Genomic DNA, 18,806 nt, shown 5'->3' with positions numbered 1-18,806 from the left:
ACCTTTTATAGGCATCATATGGGTGGAGTAAGGTGTTTCCTCACGTGTGAACACTTTTGAGTTGATTGTGATTTAAAACAGAAACAGGCATGGGACGAGCATGCGCCCTCGTTTATAAATCGTAAAAAAAAAAATTGTACGCACTTCCTGGTTTTTAGCGTACGTCAGCTGAAGTGTGCTTACCGAGGCACACTTTTATAAATGAGGCCCCGGGGCTGAGGTTTAGAGCGGACCAATCACAGCCTTTAGCTCTGAGAGAGTGGGCGTGACATGTATGTTCGCAAAGGCATTGTGAACATACATACATACATACATACATACATACATACATACATACAGCCCTAGAGCCCCAGCTGCTTTGCCCTCATGAAATGGGCGGCACCCACATGGAGAGAGGCGGCGCTCCACAGGAACTGTGTTTATAAACTTGAAAGAAGATAAGACATATTTCTTAATGAATTTGTATTTTATTTAGCAAAATGTAAAATATTAACCATATGTTACTGTAGTTGACTTTGGAAGGTTAAAAAAAACCACATGATATAAGAATAATTACTGTGGTGCTCATTAAATTCTCCTTTGCAATGCACACACATAGCTTTTGTCTTGTTCACGTCACCTTCTGGCAATAGTTTAAAGCTAAACTGTTAATTTAGAAGCGTTAGAGTTTTTCATTGTTAGCTCAGACTGTAGCATCATTAGCTCAGGCTGTAGCATCATTAGCTCAGACTGTAGCATCATTAGCTCAGGCTGTAGCATCATTAGCTCAGACTGTAGCATCATTAGCTCAGACTGTAGCATCATTAGCTCAGACTGTAGCATCATTAGCTCAGGCTGTAGCATCATTAGCTCAGGCTGTAGCATCATTAGCTCAGGCTGTAGCATCATTAGCTCAGGCTGTAGCATCATTAGCTCAGGCTGTAGCATCATTAGCTCAGGCTGTAGCATCATTAGCTCAATTTGAATGCGTTAAATTGAACAAATGAATCAGATTAGAGTCTCAAAGGAGAAAGGGTCATGAACTCTTGTTTTTTTTTGCTCAGGTGATGAGTTTTACCGATGAGTTTCGTGGCCTGGACCGAGACATTGAAGGTTCACCAAAGCGTTGGAAGAAGCTGGTGGAGTCTGAGTGTCCAGAGAAGGAGAAGATTCCCCTGGAATGGAAAGGGAAAAGTTCTCTGCAGAAGCTGATCATGATGAGAGCTCTGAGACCAGATCGTATGACCTATGCTCTCAGGTGATTTAGCGTTTCCTCCTCCCCTTTAACACAGCTTTATTTCACCTTTTTTGTTTCTATTGAGCATTTTTGTTGTCATTCAGTGTATTTTACCATCATTTTGTGTATTTCATTTGGAAGTTCACGGACTGCCAGTTACGCATGTCATTTGTAGAGCATTAGGGACAATTTCCTTGTTTCCCTTTCTACACACGTTTATTTAACCTTTTTTCTATTGAGCATTATTGTTGTCATTCTGTGCAGTTTGGTTGTCAGTGTATTTTTCCATCATTTTAAGCATTTTTGTTGTCATTTTATGTTTTTTTTCTATCATGTTATGTGTTTTTAGTCATTTTGTGCATTTACTTGAAAGGTTGGAGGACTGCCAGTTGTAGGGCATTAAGGACTACCTGATAATGATAACTTTCTACAAACACTTTGCTTTAACCTTTTTTGTTTCTATTCAACCTTTTATTTTTTTAAATCGTGCTTCAGGAACTTTGTGGAGGAAAAGCTTGGGGTTAAATACACCGAGGGACGAAAGACTGAGTTTGCAAAGTCCTTTAGAGAAAGTGGTCCAGCCTCTCCTGTCTTCTTCATCCTCTCTCCTGGAGTGGACCCCCTTAAAGATGTGGAATCACTGGGTACTGCTCACAGAAACACTGACTCATCAATCTTTCTCTTCCTATTCTTAGCCTGTGCTCATTTATTATTGAAAATATGAGATTAAAGAGCTCTACCAGTCATTGTTTCATAGTGTCAGTCAATGTGAAACCTAATGACCTGTAATAATACGTACGGTTCTACAAGAGATTAAAAAGATAGTTGAAGCTTTGTGAGACAATAATTATTTTATTAGATACAGACACATTATATGCATTAGAGATCAATAAATTAAACATCATTTGCTTGAGAAAAATAAGATGGAAGACATTTTATCAGCAGTAAACACTGTTTTTTTAATTCATTATTTTCACTCAAAGCTCTTTTTATGACACATTTTTGGCACTCAATTAAAGTTTTGCTCACTTGGTACAGTAAGAATAAACAAAACAAAAGACAATAATAACAGTAGCAAAGATAGTGATGTTAGGAATAATAGCAACAATAGTGTTAAACAGATAATCAATCAAAGCAATAGTTATTATTGGATACCCATAAGTTTAAAACTCAATAGAATAGACACAAGGACTTATTTACTGTATATATACAGTATATAGAGACACACACATACCCAGGAATATACAGTATGCACATATACACATGTAAATAAAATATTTAGATATTAAATATATATGTATATGTATATATACATATATATATTAAAATAAACTAGTGAAATTTAGATTATATAATTAAAAAACACAATAATAATAAATTAGTACATAAATAAATAAATAGTACCCAGATACAAAAATCAGAACAAAATGAAATTGAAAATAAAAAAAAACATATATATATACTGTATATATATATTTATCTATATATATATAGATATCTATATTACCTTTTCTCACAATAAAAAAAAAAAAACATATTTTCTCCAGCAGCTTTCAGACTAATATTAAAGACGGTATATTTTTGAAAGCTGAGATTTGAGCTTGTATCACATGTTTTTGTGTTTGGAAACAGGTAGAAAGCTTGGTTTCACCATCGATCTCGGAAAGCTTCACAACGTCTCCTTGGGTCAGGGACAGGAAATGGTTGCTGAGATCGCCATGGAAAACGCTGCTAAGGAAGGCCACTGGGTCATTCTACAGGTGTTGGATTTCAATCAACTATTGGTATTTAGCAATTTGCCAAATATATTGTTCTCGTTGGAGTTCTTATTATTTTTCTTCTGCAACTCCTTTATCCTAGAACTCCTCCTAGATTATTAATGCAGCACTAATGATGACACTATATTACCTCATAGGGAAAATGTCAAGGATCGACCTAAAGCCAAAATGTCAAGGTCGCGTAAAGTCAAAAACCAAAATTTTCCATATCTCTACCAATATTTGTTTCACAAGTTTGATGTCTACGTTTATGAAAAGTTCATCTCAAGTGGAGTATTTTATTTCATTGGACTGAAGCTGTACGACTTACCAGTAAAAAGATAGGTAGGGGTCAATGTTCATGATGTCACAGAAAAACAATATATATATATATATATATATATACTGTACACTTTTTCCCTATACCTTGGCCACTGGTACCATTGAACAACATTTTCTTTTAATGTGTGACCTTGACCTTCATTCAGGGTCATATTTAAGGTGAAGAACTCCTCTTAAAAGTGAACAAAGTGAGACCTCCACCCTCTCAGTACGACAAAGCTCAGCCAAAACAAAACAAAAAAAACTTTTTTCCCTCAAACTTTGCCACAAATTGAGACACAGGTTTTCATTTTTGCCAATTTTCAATTTGCCAAATAAATTTTCGTCTTGTGAAAACAGGTCTTTCCTCGTTATGTTTGTATTTATCAAAGTAGTTATTTGAAAGTTCTCCTTTTTTACTTCTCTGCAGAACATCCACCTCGTGGCTCGCTGGCTCAGTTCTCTGGAGAAGCTTCTGGAACGTTGCTGTGAACACAGTCATCCAGATTACAGGGTTTTTATGAGCGCTGAGTCAGCGTCTTCCCCCCTAGAGCACATTATCCCACAGGTAGAAAATTTAATCATTTCATGTCTCCAAAGCATCAGCCACATAGAGATGAATAATACATGTGTTTCTGGATTACCTTTTTTCTTCATCACATAAATGCTAATGTGATTTATTGAAACATTGTTTCAGGGCATTTTGGAAAATGCAATTAAAATCACAAACGAGCCTCCAACTGGGATGCACGCTAATCTACACGCTGCCCTCGATAACTTTGATCAGGTGAGAAAAGAGCGTCTTTTATCACAGCGGGGGCCGCAAAAATGACATCGTCTGACCTGAGGGCCACATTATTAACATCCATGTCAGCATTAATAATAATAATAATCTGAGCATTAATGCAGGGAACAACTAAGGGTGTGTGTGTTTATAGTTGTCGTTAAGGTTTGATTTTTATTTACATTCTTCTTGATTTTTGCAGCTCAGATTGTAATTTTGTCTTTTTTGTCATTTTGTGCATTTATGTTGCTTTTTTGCGTGTTTCTGGAGTCATTTTGTTTTTGTTTTTTGTTGTGTATGGTTTTGGAGGATTTTGTGCATTTCTGTTGTTCTGTGTATTTTTGTTGTAATTTTAATAATAATAATAATAATCAGGGGCTTTCACTTTTATTTATTGTCATTTACAGTATGTTTTACACATTACAAAGTTTGTTCTCTGTATTTAACCCGTCCCTGAGGTGCAGTGGGGTTGTTGGGGGTTAAGAGACTTGCTCAACTTCCCACGGTAATGACCCGGGTGAGATTCGAACCGGTGACCTTCCAATTACAAACCTGCTTCTTTAACCACTAGGTCACCACTCCACTCCCTATGTGTCAATTTGAGCATTTTTCCATAATTTTTTATGTTTTTGGAGTCATTTTGTGCTTTTTTTGAACTTGTGGGGTGCTAAAGGCTGCTAGTCGCCGTGTCATTAAGGACCTGATGTACAGTGAGTATTAGAACTACATTCATTAAGGAACTACAGCAGGGACTTCCCTAAGTTGAAAGTTTAAAATGTTCCTTTTAAACTACTATATAACTATTATTTATATTATTGAGTAAAATGTAGAATTGGGGAAAAGTTCCTGCATTAATCATAGTAAACATTCCTTCTCAGGACATCTTGGACCAGTGCAGCCGTGAGCAGGAGTTTAAGACCATCCTGTTCTCCTTGTGTTACTTTCACGCCTGCGTCGCTGAGAGGAGGAAGTTTGGGCCCCAGGGTTGGAACAGGAAGTACCCGTTCAACACTGGAGACCTCACCATTTCAGTGAACGTCCTCTACAACTACCTGGAGGCTAATGCACAGGTTAGATGTGATTATCACCGTATGATGATGATGATGATGATGATGATGATGTTTGTTTTCATGTTGAAGGTTCCCTGGGAGGATCTGAGGTACCTGTTTGGAGAGATCATGTATGGGGGACACATCACTGATGACTGGGACCGCCGCCTCTGCAGGACGTACCTGGAGGAATACATGCAGCCCAACCAGGTGTGTGCAAGTGATCATTAAAGAAAACTAATAAAATGTTGGTTTGGAATCTTTTGTTTGATGATCACACATCTGTGGTTCTGCTTCAGTTTGGATCCATTTGACAAATATTCTTTCACATGGCCACAGCATTAAGGACAATCCTTTACTTACTCCCAACTTAAGCTTGGGACATTTTAAAAATAGAAACCTTCCATGGGAATTGTTTATTGGAATTAACCGGAAATTGGGAGTAATTTTAAATAACTGTATCCTATTCAATCATAAATATAGCGTCAAAGAAAAATAATATAACATTTCAACAACTATTTATAATTATGGTAACTCTTCATTAATTTCAGTTCTTTATTTAGCACACATAAAAGAAAAAACAACGTTAAAGGTTAGTAAGGAGGGAACAAAGCCCAAAGGGTTAGTATAAGAGCTCCGCCCCTTTTCAATAAACACAAACTATATACAATAAGGTCTAAAAAATAAACACTTTGAACTCATGTGACAAAATGCACAATTAAACTTAAATATTGAATCAAATATTAATTGAAAATTACAAAAGAAATTCAAACTTAAAACATATATACATACACATGCAAATACAAACATACATTTATCATCATGGTGGCATAGAGTGAAGTGAACAATGATTATTGTACAATCATTTATAATGTTATTTACAATTATCATAACTTTCCACTTATTCAAGTTTTGTAAACCTCTGTCTTTTTAGACTTAGAAATTATCATGATATTAAACATGAAAATGTGATTTTAACTGAATACATGTGATTGAGGACTAGCATAAATATTCACAAATATACCTGCATGAAATAGTTTAAATCAAGATTATATTTTTTTAGTAAATTCTCTGTTTTTTCCCAATAATTCTCATGTAAATACACTGTAACGTGGGTCTGTATATTTTGTGTTTGGATTTTTGTTGTTTTTTCTTCTGTTTTTTTAAAAGCTCAATTGGAGGATTTATTTGTATTTTCCATTTCATTTATTTTATTAAATTTTACATTTGTTAATGGTATAGAGTGAACTTCTCCCTATCCCTTGTCCTACGAGTCAAACATGTTTTATATTGAATTTGATTTCTGTTAATTTTTTTCCATTTGTTTATTCATTTCATCTATTATTTTGAATCGTTAAAAATAAATAAATGCAGTCTTTGTATGTTTATTAAGCACAACATTTTCATTTCCTCATTTTTCTTTCCATATATTCCTTTTAAACCAGTTTGACAGGAAGCTAGCATTAGCCCCTGGGTTTGTCGTGCCCTCCAACCTGGACTATCAGGTAAAATAAAGTCTTTTCGTGGATTTGTGTGAATATTTTTTATTAAAATTATTTATTGATTTGTTTTTAAACCACAAGGCTGTTTTGTAAATATATCGTAATCTTCAAAATGTCAAGAAATATTATCTAATATTGACATGCAGTATATTTGTAATCAGTGCTATGAAATGACTATTGTTGTAATTGGTGCTAAATAGAGAAAGTTGAGTTGAATTATTATAATTACAGTAAGTGACTCACTAACTGTTATTTCTCAGGGTTATCATGACTTTATTGATGAAATGCTGCCACATGAGAGCCCAGCACATTACGGTTTACACCCAAACGCAGAAATTGAGTTCCTTACAGTAACATCGGACAAACTTTTTCACACTTTGCTGGAGCTGCAGTCGCCCGACGCTGTGATGGGGGAGGGGACATCTCAGACGCTGGAGGAGAAAGTACCTATAACTCATACATTTTATTTTATTTATTTACACTGAGATACGTGATATTTTTCAGTAAAAGCATGAGAGAAATAACTGATTCCATGTGTATGACTGTTCACTCCATCCAACCAGGTTAAAGCTCTGTTAGATGAAGTGCTGGAGAAGCTTCCAGAAGAATACAACATGTCCGACATCACGTCTAAGACAGCAGAACGGTCTCCGTACATCTTGGTCTGTTTCCAGGAATGTGAACGTATGAACATGTTGATCTATGAGATACGACGCTCCCTGAAGGAGCTCGACCTGGGACTGAAGGTACCGTAGGTTTCTGATGTTTTATCTTCTGCCTGAACACAATAATGACAGATTTACTCAGTTACTATTAAAATAAACTAAAAAATATAGAAAACAGGAGAAGTCAGGGACCTAATAATCCAGTTATCTACACCAGTGGTTCCCAAACACAGTCCCGTACCCCTTCAGACATTTAAACTGAAGCCATGTACCCCCTACCCCTGCACACTTAAAAACATAATAATGTAATGTCATATACAGTGTAGCCCTACACTGAATTTTACACTAAATTAGCATTAGCCTAGCATTACCGTTAGTATTAGCTCGCATTAATTAACATTAGCATTTGCCGAGCAATGACAGTAGCATTAGCCTAGCATTGACATTAGCATTTGCTAGCATTAACATTAATCTAACAGTAACATTAACGTTAGCATTTGCTAGCATTAGCATTAACAGTAGCATCAGCTGGCAATAGCATTAGCATAGCATTGGCCTAGGATTAGTATCAACATAACATTAACCGAGCATTAGTATCAACATAGCATTAACCTAGTATTAGCATTAGCCTAGCATTAGTATCAACATAACATTACCCTGCATTGGTATTTGCCTAGTATTAGTATCAACATAGCATTAACCTAGCATTAGCCTAGCTTTAATATCAACATAACATTAACCTAGCATTAACTGAGCATTAGTATCAACATAGCAATAACCTAGCATTAACCTAGCATTAGTATCAAGATAGCATTATCCTGCATTGGCATAAGCCTAGCATTAATATTAACATAGCATTAACCTAGCATTAACATTAACCAAGCATTAATTTTAATATAGCATTAACCTAGCATTAGTCGAGCATTAGTATCAATATAGTATTAACATAGCATTATCCTAGTATTGACATTACCCTAGCATTAGTATCAATATAGCATTAGCCTAGCATTAATATCAACATAACATTAACCTAGCATAAGTATCAACATAGTAATAACCTAGCATTAGCCTAGCATTAATATCAACATAGCATTACTATCAACATAGCATTAATATCAACATAGCATTACTATCAACATAGCATTAGCCTAGCATTATGGTAAACATAGCATTAACCTAGCATTAGTATCAACATAGCATTAGCGTTAACGAGCATTAGCTTAGCATTAGTACTAATATCCCCTATGACAATTTGCGTACCCCGTACCACACTTTGGGAACCACTGATCTAGATCAATGATATTTCACGCTTAGAATAAATTTCTATTCCCATTAATAACTATACAGTAGGTCACCTGTGCCCAAACTCGAGGCCCGAGGACCAAATCCGTCTCTTTAGACCATCCAATTCGGCCCGCAGGAGAAAGTAAAAACAAGACAGAAAAACATGAATTATTGTTTAAATTACATTTCATATTCATATTTCAGTTGTAGATATCTCAGCCTTCCTAAATACCTAAATACAAATAAATATTTGTAGGATCACATTTTCCCACGCTTTTATCACACGACTGCAGGAATTTTAAATCTTAAATTGTTCAAAGAATTAAATTTTCCTGAAATTATTTCTCATAGCTTCCTGAAATTAAATAAAGATAAGTCACAAAATCACTGAAATGTACTGACTGATATCTGTACTTTATGTATCTTTTAAACGTTCAAGTTTAAACTTGGGAAAATTATTGTTGAAAATGCTGGTTTTCCCGCTTAAAATCTATGGCCCAAGAACTCTATATTTGGCACCTGAACTAAAATGAGGTGGACACCCCTGCAGTATGACACCATGGTGTGTGTGTGTGTGTGTGTGTGTGTGTGTGTGTGTGTGTGTGTGTGTGTGTGTGTGTGTGTGTGTGTGTGTGTGTGTGTGTGTGTGTGTGTGTGTGTGTGTGTGTGTGTGTGTGTGTGTGTGTGTGTGTGTGTGTGTGTGTGTGTGTGTGCGCGCGCGATCTGTCTCAGGGAGAACTAGCCATGTCGTCTGAGATGGAGAAGCTACAAACTGCCTTGTTCTTTGATAACGTCCCAGATTCGTGGACCAAGCTAGCCTACCCCTCCACATACAGCCTGTCTATATGGTGAGTTCATTGTTCAATATGGAAGCTATAAAATCATTAGTCTTTATATCATTAGTTTGCACTACAAGGGGTGAGAGAGAGAGAGAGAGAGCGAGAGAGAGAGAGAGAGAGAGAGAGATTACCAAATGAAAACATTAAAATATGGGGTTTTATTATTAAAAAATAATGTCACCAAAACACACTAAATGAAAGAAAAATACACAAGATCACTATAAAACAGACAAAATTAACAGAAACACACAAATGACACCAAACAAACACACTGAGAGAGAATAATTGAAATAATACCAACAGCACACAAAAACAATAACAAAAACACACAAAATAAGAGAAAAATATACTGAATAATCAACAACAAAATATACAAAATGATGATAGAAATGATCTAGATTAGAACATGAACTAATCAAACAAAGGTCAGTGTTGGTCAGGAGGGAGATGACAGGAATCAGGCAATAAATACTGTTTCATTCCAATTACTTACAATATGAGATTCCTTAAAATGTTTATCATTCATTCATTCCATCATTGTGATCTATCGATGTTTTTTCACAGAATTCTGAGCAAAATGTTGTCGTTGGACATAAGGGGGGACTTGGATTCAGAAAAAAGAAAAAGGGGAACTTGAGCTAAAAATGTTTGAGAACCACTGTTATAGACAGTAACAGTTTCAGTCTTTTCAGGATTTTGGAACAAATTAGATTTTACAATTTTCAAACGATCTACATCAGAGATGAGCAACATTTATCCCAGTGAGGGCCACAATTATCAAGATTCATGTCAGCATGTAGAGTGTAATCTAAAGTCAGCATTTAGAATCTAAGCAATCTGAACATTATTATTGTCATTCTTGTATTTCTTGTGTGTTTGTGTGATTTTGGTATAATATGGTGTACTTTAGCTATTATAATGAAATATAAATATAATATTAATTTGTGTGTTCGATTTCCCATGTTTGACCTACATTATATAGACTGATCTCTGTGTGTGTGTGTGTGTGTGTGTGTGTGTGTGTGTGTGTGTGTGTGTGTGTGTGTGTGTGTGTGTGTGTGTGTGTGTGTGTGTGTGTGTGTGTGTGTGTGTGTGTGTGTGTGTGTGTGTGTGCGCGTGCGTGTGTGTGCGTGTCAGGTATAACGATGTCATGCAGCGTTGCAAAGAGCTGGACAGCTGGACTCAGGATTTGTCTCTTCCATGTGTGGTTTGGCTCTCTGGGTTGTTTAACCCTCAGTCATTCCTGACTGGTAACAAAGCATGAAATAAAAACACGTAGTAAGGTTTATCCTGATTGTCCTGTTCCTCCTGCTCAGCTGTGATGCAGTCTCTGGCCCGTAAGAACGAGTGGCCCCTGGACAAAGTCAACCTGACCGTGGACGTGACCAAGAAGTTTAAAGAGGAGTTCAACCAGCCTGCCAGGGAGGGGGCTTACATCTACGGACTTTACATGGAAGGTAAAGGTGTTAAACTCTGAGGTAAACATCCTTTGTGTTCACAAAGCTTCTCAGAGCTCCTAACTTCGCCTAAACAATCCTAGCAAGGAATCTTCGCTTAAAAGTGATCCAAGAAGTTTCTGAGAGCAACTCTGAGCAAGTAGTTGACAGAAACTTTTATCTTAGTGAGGAGGTGTAGTTGAAGGAAAAAATCAACTGATCATACCTGGACTGCATCAAGAAATGTGTAATCATGAAGTTATTTTAATTCAGAAAAGTGTAATTCATTTGTTAAAGGCTTAACATGTTTGAATCTAGTTCAGATGCCGATTATTATATTGATTTAATTACTATTGTTCACTGTCCGTGTTGGTAATTTTATCGATTTATGACTGCAAGGAGGATGGCATGGGTTAGCTCCTCATGCTGGGAGGATCCATATAGTAGTTTGGATCCACCCACCCATGACTACGGTTTGGGTTACCAGTCGAGTCTGCAAGATCAGGGGTGAAAGAAGACTCAATGACTGACCCCATGGTAACAAACAATGGAACGGACAGTGAGAAATGTGATCAGTGCAGTATTGGATGAAACACCTCCAAAAGCAAGTCTCATACTCCGGAGCTGTGTCTGTGCCTGGGAAAAAGTAACTACTTTGAAAGGTCTCAAAATCCATCAAGGCCAGAAGAAGTGTCTAAAGGAGCTTCTTAGCAAGGGTCTTCACATTGACCAGTACTTCCTGAAAAGTGGGGAAAATAAGTCGAGTGAAACCCAGTGAATGGACAAGCACCACAGTCCACATTGTGCCAAAACCCCAAACAATGCACAATTAGGCACAACGTTACCATCGTTCTCGTGCCCAGAGCCCAGCCAGGATGGAGGGCTGTAAGGCTCAAATCTTGTGGCCTAAATCCTGTCAGAAGAAAGAGTGGGAAACCATTGATTCAGACCTTGTTTGCCTCCTTAAAAGTGTTAGAGGTGATGTAGAAAAATGGCTGGACAGGATGTGGGAAGTGATCTATAGTTATGGAAAGGAAAGATTTGAGGTAAAAAGCAGAAAGTGGTATTCAGGTGCTACAGAGGAACATCAAGCTATGTTTGGCTACTCTAAGGAGAGTGGAGAGGCTGAGGAGGCAACGCAAGAGGAAGGAGAAGGCAAGAGCTGCTTTCTACAAAGATCCCTTCAAAGTTCACCAAAAGCCTCTTTGTAAAGGAATCATCTGGGACCCTGAACATTTCAGTGAAAGAACTAGTGGAGCTCCTGAAAAACACCAATTCAGTGGCAACTAGAGTATTTGGTGAGAGGCACAGAATGGTTACTCTCCCCAATGACATGCCACCTGAGCCCAATGGCATTCCATATAGTGTCTACAAAACAGTCTTGGCGTGTTGGAATACCTCTGGCTCCAAATGAAGCTGGCATGGAAAAAGGCAATCATACCAAAGATGTGGCGAAGAGCAGGTGGAATCTTGATCCCTAAGGAGAAAAACTCCTCAAACATTGGCCACTTCAACAGATCAAAATTTTTCTTCAGTGTTGTGGCACAACGGTTGACAGCCTTTTTTCTGAAGAACAACTGTGTGGAAAGGTTTGTGCAGAACGGCCGGCCTTTACATTTGTTGAAGTCCTAGAGTGTGTAACAAGGCTTGGAAAAGCCTACTTCCATGACATCCACTTTTGCATTGCCACACATGACAGCGCAACAGCCTGGCAGCAGCTTCAAATTGGAAAAATGGCAGGTTGCATAATTTCCCATCCGGCATTCGCTATGGCGATGGAGCTGATCATAAGGGCATGGGGTTGGGGGTTCGATCCCAGTACCTGACTATGTGTCGAAGTGTCCTTGGGCAAGACACTGAACCCTAAGTTGCTCCCAGTGGTCGACTAGCGCCTTGCATGGCAGTCCTGTCCCACTGGTGTGTGAATGTGAGAGTGATTGGGTGAATGAGCTGATATGTAAAGCGCTTTGAGACTGCTTGTGGTTCCCTCTCTGTGCACAAGATACGAGTGTGAGAAGCGCTGCTGCAAACTGAAATCAAGGGCGGAGATTACAGCACATAGAGAAGGGAGCAAACAAATCATGCAGCAATACAAGCAGTGACATGCAGTCAGGGTAGGCAAGGGAGGCAGTGCCTACCCAAGGGTGAATTGATATTTTGATTGTTTGTTTTAATTATAATATAATTATAAATTAATTATTTTTCAATTTCCGAGAGCCTACAGCACCTATAAGTTTAAAAGTGGCAGTATTTTGTGCTTTTATAGCCTAAATGACTAAACATCACTATTTCCTGGTACGACAGAGGTGCTGCACAGTCTCACTCCGCTGTAAGGCAGGAGGAGGAGCCAGGAGGAGGCCACACCCGCTCCCAAAAGCACATTGCTGCTCTGCCTCTGTTCCCATAGCATGTTTTTATGTGTTTGCACATGCTCAGTCAGTTCCCCAAGATGAGAACATTTACGTAAATAGGCAGCTTTCTACGCTGCCTTTGGCCGTAATCGTGCTATGCTAAATGCTATACGTATGTTCGCAGTACATTAGTGAATTGATCCAGCATGGCTGCTGCTACGTTATCTGTGTACCAAGGTGGTGCCGCGGATGGTTGCCTCGGTACTGGTTGCGTTTTTCTTTATTTTTGTAGTTTCTTGCTCCCCTTCTCTGGTCTCTTTCACCAGAGAAGAACTATTAAACGTAGGACAGTCCTCTGCTGATCTTTTTTCACCGGTTCTCATTGAACCAGAAAGTTATGCAGAGATTCTCACCGGAGGAGCAGCAGCTCTCTATGGAATTTGCAGGAGACGCCGCAGACGCAGACGGGGTAAACGAGCAGGCGCGCTCGTTAAACTGAGGCAGCGGGGATTACGCACTGCTCTTCCATCCATTCACCTGGTGAATGTCCGCTCTCTGGCAAATAAAATGGATGAACTGCTGCTTCTAAACACCAGAAACTCGGACTTTTGCAGATCTGCCGCCCTGTGTTTTACTGAAACCTGGCTCAGTGAACTCATCCCGGACAGCTCTCTACATCTACCGGACTTTCAGCTCCTCAGAGCGGACCGTGTAAAAGAGCTCTGTGGGAAGACGAGGGGAGGTGGAATATGCTTTTACATTAACCAAGGTTGGTGTACAGATGTCACAGTGTTGAAGCAGACGTGTAGCCCTAATCTGGAGAGTTTTTTTATAAACTGTAAACCGTTTTATTCTCCACGGGAGTTCTCCTCGTTTGTCATGGTCTGTGTTTACATCCCACCTCAGGCTTGTGTAACAGAGGCGTTACAGCACCTGGCTGACCAGATAGCAGACGTGGAGAAACAACATCCAGACTCTTTGCTAATCATTCTCGGGGATTTTAACAGAGCAAATCTAACCCATGAACTCCCTAAATACAGACAGCATATAAAGTGTCCCACCAGGGGGGCTAACACACTGGACCACTGCTACACTGTAATAAAGGATTCATATCACTCTGTTCCCCGTGCAGCTTTGGGGCTCTCTGATCACTGTCTGATTCACCTCATCCTGACCTACAGGCAGAAGTTTAAATCTGCTAAACCTGTGGTAAGGACTGTAAAGAGGTGGACAGAGGAGTCAAAGCAGGAGTTACAGGACTGCTTTGACTGCACTGATTGGAGTGTTTTTGAAGCTGCATCAGACCTAGATGAACTGACTGACACTGTGACATCTTACATCAGCTTCTGTGAGGACATGTGTGTGCAGACCAGGACCTTCTGCACATACAACAACAACAAACCCTGGTTCACACCTCAACTTAAGATGCTGCGTCAGGCTAAGGAGGAAGCCTACACGAGTGGGGACTGGGTCCTGTTTAAGCAGACTAAGTACACACTAACCAAGGAGATCAGAGTAGCCAAGAGGTGCTACACCGAGAAGCTAAAACAAAGCTTCTCAAACTTCAAGAAACCCTCCCCCCACCCTGCAGGTAACAAAAGACTAGCTAAAGACCTGAATAGCTTCTACTGCAGGTTTTCACACCCACCCCCCAGCTCATTTGCATCAGCCCATCACCTGGACTCTGCCCTTCCTGCTCCCCCCACTTCCCCCCCTACCTCACCCTCTGACCCCCACCTGCCCTGAAGATCAATGAAAGAGATGTGTGCCAGTTATTCAAGAAACAAAAGATCAAAAAGGCTCCAGGACCAGACGGAGTGTCTCCCTCCTGCCTGAAAGCCTGTGCTGAGCAGCAAGTCCACATCTTCACAAGGATCTTCAATACATCACTGGAGCTGTGTGAAGTACCTTCCTGCTTCAAAAGCTCCAGCATCATCTCAGTCCCAAAGAAACCTGCCATCACAGGATCAATGACTCTCGACCCATTTCCCTGACGTCCGTAGTCATGAATTCCTTTGAGAGGCTGGTATTGAGCCACCTGAAGGACATCAGGACCCTTGCTGGACCCCCTGCAGTTTGCCTATCGGGCAAACAGGTCTGTAGAGGATGCAGTCAACATGGGACTGAACTACATCCTGCATCACCTCGACTCCCCAGGGACCTACGCTAGGATCCTGTTTGTGGATTTCAGCTCTGCGTTCAACACCATCATCCTGGACATCCTTCACCAGAAACTCACCCAGCTCACAGTGCCGGCCTCCACCTGTCAGTGGATCACCAACTTTCTGTCTGACAGGAAGCAGCAAGTATGCTGGGAAGCATCACATCCAGCACCCGGTCACTCAGCACTGGCGCCCCCCAGGGGTGTGTTCTCTCCCCACTGCTATTCTCCCTCTACACCAATGACTGCACCTCAGGGGACCCCTCTGTGAAACTCCTGAAGTTTGCAGACGACACCACCGTCATCTGTTTCATCAGGGATGGGGACGAGTCTGCCTTCGGACGGAGGTGGAACAGCTGGATCTCTGGTGCTGTCAGAACCATCTGGAACTGAACCCGTTCAAGACTGTGGAGATGACAGTGGACTTCAGAAGAAATCCCCCCCACTCCCCCCCTTACCATTCTGAATAGAAAAGTGGCTACCGTGGACTCCTTCAGGTTCCTGGGATCCACAATCTCACAGGACCTGAAGTGGACCTCCTCATAGACACAACCAGGAAAAAGGCACAGCAGAGGATGTACTTCCTGCATCAGCTGAGGAAGTTCAACCTGCCCCAGGAGCTGCTGATCATGTTCTACACCTCCATCATTCAGTCTGTTCTGTGCACCTCCATCACTGTCTGGTTTGGATCTACAACCAAACTAGACAGACACAGACTACAAAGGATAATCAGGACTGTAGAAAAGATCATTGGTGTTGATCTGCCCTCCATCCAAGACTTATACCTGTCCAGGGTCAGGAAACGGGCAGGTAGCATCACTGCAGACCCCTCCCACCCTGCACATAATCTGTTTAAACTCCTCCCCTCCGGCAGACACTACAGATCACTGTACGCCATAAAAACAGTTTCTTCCCCCAGGCTGTCACTGTGATCAATACTAAACAGTCAGAGTGTCAGACCTGTTTCTGTGAAATAAACATCACAACCCTGGATCAATCTGTCACTGAGAATGTTCATGTACATAATATTTAATTTAAATGCTCACCTGCACTACTCATCAATGCACGACTGCACTATTATCTTATTATATTGTATTATTATTTTTCTTTTTCTTTTTCTTTTTTAAAAATTATTATTATTATTATTATCTTGTTATTTTATTTAGTTCTGCACATATTAGTCTAAATACTGTTTATATTTCTTTATATTTATTTTTATTTTTTCTAGTTGATTGTTATTATTTAATGTTTACACTATTAGAGAGAGCAAAGTTCACCAAGTCAAATTCCTTGTGTGTATAACATACAATACTTGGTCAATAAAGTTGTTTCTGATTCTGATTCTGGGATAACACTAGAGTCAGGATGACAGCGCTAGAGATGATAGAGAAACTTTGTTTAGAGGAAAAACGACATCTTTTAAAAGATGGAGACCAACACCTGAGCTACAAGACCTTCATCAAAGATAAGGTCAGAACATTGTTGGTTCTTTCTACAGTGAATGGAACAAAAGGAAGGATTGACTTTGTGGATGCTCCTCACTGAGGATGTTCTGAGTTGTTGTTGTTGTTATTTTCTCCATGTTTCTGTGTTTCCAACACAAACAACAGATGTGCTGCCGTGTCATGAGATATATGTTGTTGGAGAGTATGGAGGCTATAATAAATAATTGTTTATGTTTCTTTTATGGTGTTTATGATGTTATTGTTAGTTTAACACTTGCCATTATAAACATATGAAATTGACATTGGTGGTCTCCATTTGCAACGCCCTGCCTACCCAACCCTAGTGGTCACAACACGTCACTGAATACAAGGCTGTTATTGCGTTACACTGTGTGAGAAAAGTCAGAATAGTTTTATTGCTAATTAAAGTTTAAACCAATACAGGGAATGTGACTGTGTAGAGTGCGAAAAAACCAAAAACCAACCAGAAACACTATATTAATAATAATAATAAATATAAGCTGGTAGTGACTTATAAAATAACTATTGCAGATAATATCTCTGTCTGATTCTGTCTAAGACACTTTTAAGGCTTCCTAAAGTCCTCCTCACTACTCCTAACAGTTTTTCACCTCAGGGGATGAGATGCTTTGTGAATAATTTTTATCCTAACAAAGAAAAATTCTAGGAAAAATTGTAAAATTTGTTGAATTATAAGATTTTTCTAAGAGCGGCATCAGTAAGAGCTACTTTTTGCCTTAGGATGCTTTGTGAATGCAGGCACTGATACTGACTGAGTCCTTTCTTTAGGTGGGAGGTGGGACATCCAGACGGGGGTGATCACAGAGGCCCGTCTGAAGGAACTGACCCCCGCTATGCCCGTTATGTCGGTCAGAGCCGTACCCAACGATCGTCAGGAGACCAGGAATATCTATGAGTGTCCGCTCTACAAGACCAAGATCAGAGGGCCCACGTACGTCTGGACCTTCAGTTTGAAAACCAGAGAGCGTCCTGCTAAATGGGTGCTGGGGGGCGTGGCTTTGTTGCTCAGTGTGTGAGAGGAGAAAAATAAAAAGATGGCCACGATGTTCTCAGCTTCTAATGAGCTTTTTAATGAGTGGAGAAAAAACAAATTACTACAACAGCGTTTTAAGGCCACATTAAAGTTCCAGTATTATACCATTTTTCACCCATAACAACATAGTATTAGAGGTTTATTTTCTCAAACTCGCCTGTTTTCTGGAGTTTCAGCCTCTGAAAAGTCACTTTCAGACTGCTCCTAAAAACAGGCTGTTTTTGGGCCTTCAGGCACACACACACATATGCATGAGTAGGCACCACAGCAGCAGTAAATCATTAACAGTCCTAATTCTCCTCTTCACCTCTTATAACCACAGGAATAAACCATTTAAGACAATAGTCCATTGTTTTCTTCGAACACTGCGTCGCATTGGGTCACAAACACATCAGATCATCCCATAAAGGCAATACAAGGTGGTATAACGGTTACTAAAAGTGGAACTGTTGTGAGCGCTCTTCAGTTTATCTATAGACTGAATGTAAATATATTAACTGTGGTTAACCTGCCTTCGCTATGATTGTTTTAGCTGTGAGGTTGTTTGAGAGGGAGGAGCTCACATTCTTATAGGGTAGGAGGAGCCAGGATTGTGATGACATCACAACTCGAAAAAAATCCAACTGTTCCATTTGGAGCTGAATTTTTGCTAAATGTGGGACAAGGAAACAAAACTTTTTCAACGTTGTTCCTCTGAATGAAGCTAAAGGAATGTATATCACTGTAGGTAAACCATTAGAAAGTGATTTTTTTCATAATACTGCCACTTTAAAATATTTTAAAAAATCTGAAATTGTAAATTTATGAGAATAAATTTGAATCTTTATAACAGAAATTTAATGAGATCAAAGTCATAATATTTTGAGAATAAAATTGAAATACAATCAGATTATATTTCTCTTTCGGTTTCACACATGATGA

General features: G+C 39.4%; 1 protein-coding gene across 1 annotated transcript in view; it reads left to right on the top strand.

Moving 5' to 3' along the window:
- dnah9l (dynein, axonemal, heavy polypeptide 9 like) overlaps positions 1–17,896 on the top strand; it is a 93,314-nt gene extending 75,418 nt beyond the window's left edge. The window contains exons 76-89 of the mRNA XM_028472665.1: positions 1,044–1,237; positions 1,712–1,860; positions 2,849–2,976; positions 3,725–3,862; positions 3,992–4,081; positions 4,957–5,148; positions 5,218–5,337; positions 6,573–6,632; positions 6,890–7,072; positions 7,193–7,375; positions 9,311–9,426; positions 10,555–10,667; positions 10,734–10,874; positions 17,621–17,896. Of these exons, the coding sequence (XP_028328466.1) occupies positions 1,044–1,237; positions 1,712–1,860; positions 2,849–2,976; positions 3,725–3,862; positions 3,992–4,081; positions 4,957–5,148; positions 5,218–5,337; positions 6,573–6,632; positions 6,890–7,072; positions 7,193–7,375; positions 9,311–9,426; positions 10,555–10,667; positions 10,734–10,874; positions 17,621–17,868 (2,055 nt within the window). The 3' untranslated portion in view covers positions 17,869–17,896. The remainder of the gene's footprint in view (positions 1–1,043; positions 1,238–1,711; positions 1,861–2,848; positions 2,977–3,724; positions 3,863–3,991; positions 4,082–4,956; positions 5,149–5,217; positions 5,338–6,572; positions 6,633–6,889; positions 7,073–7,192; positions 7,376–9,310; positions 9,427–10,554; positions 10,668–10,733; positions 10,875–17,620) is intronic.
- Positions 17,897–18,806: the final 910 nt, after the last annotated feature.

The sequence above is a fragment of the Gouania willdenowi genome, chromosome 17 (genome assembly GCF_900634775.1).
Source record: "Gouania willdenowi chromosome 17, fGouWil2.1, whole genome shotgun sequence".
Classification (NCBI taxonomy): Eukaryota; Metazoa; Chordata; class Actinopteri; order Blenniiformes; family Gobiesocidae; genus Gouania; species Gouania willdenowi.
Note: the sequence above shows the minus strand (reverse complement) of the source record. Positions and strands in the feature narration are given on the sequence as shown.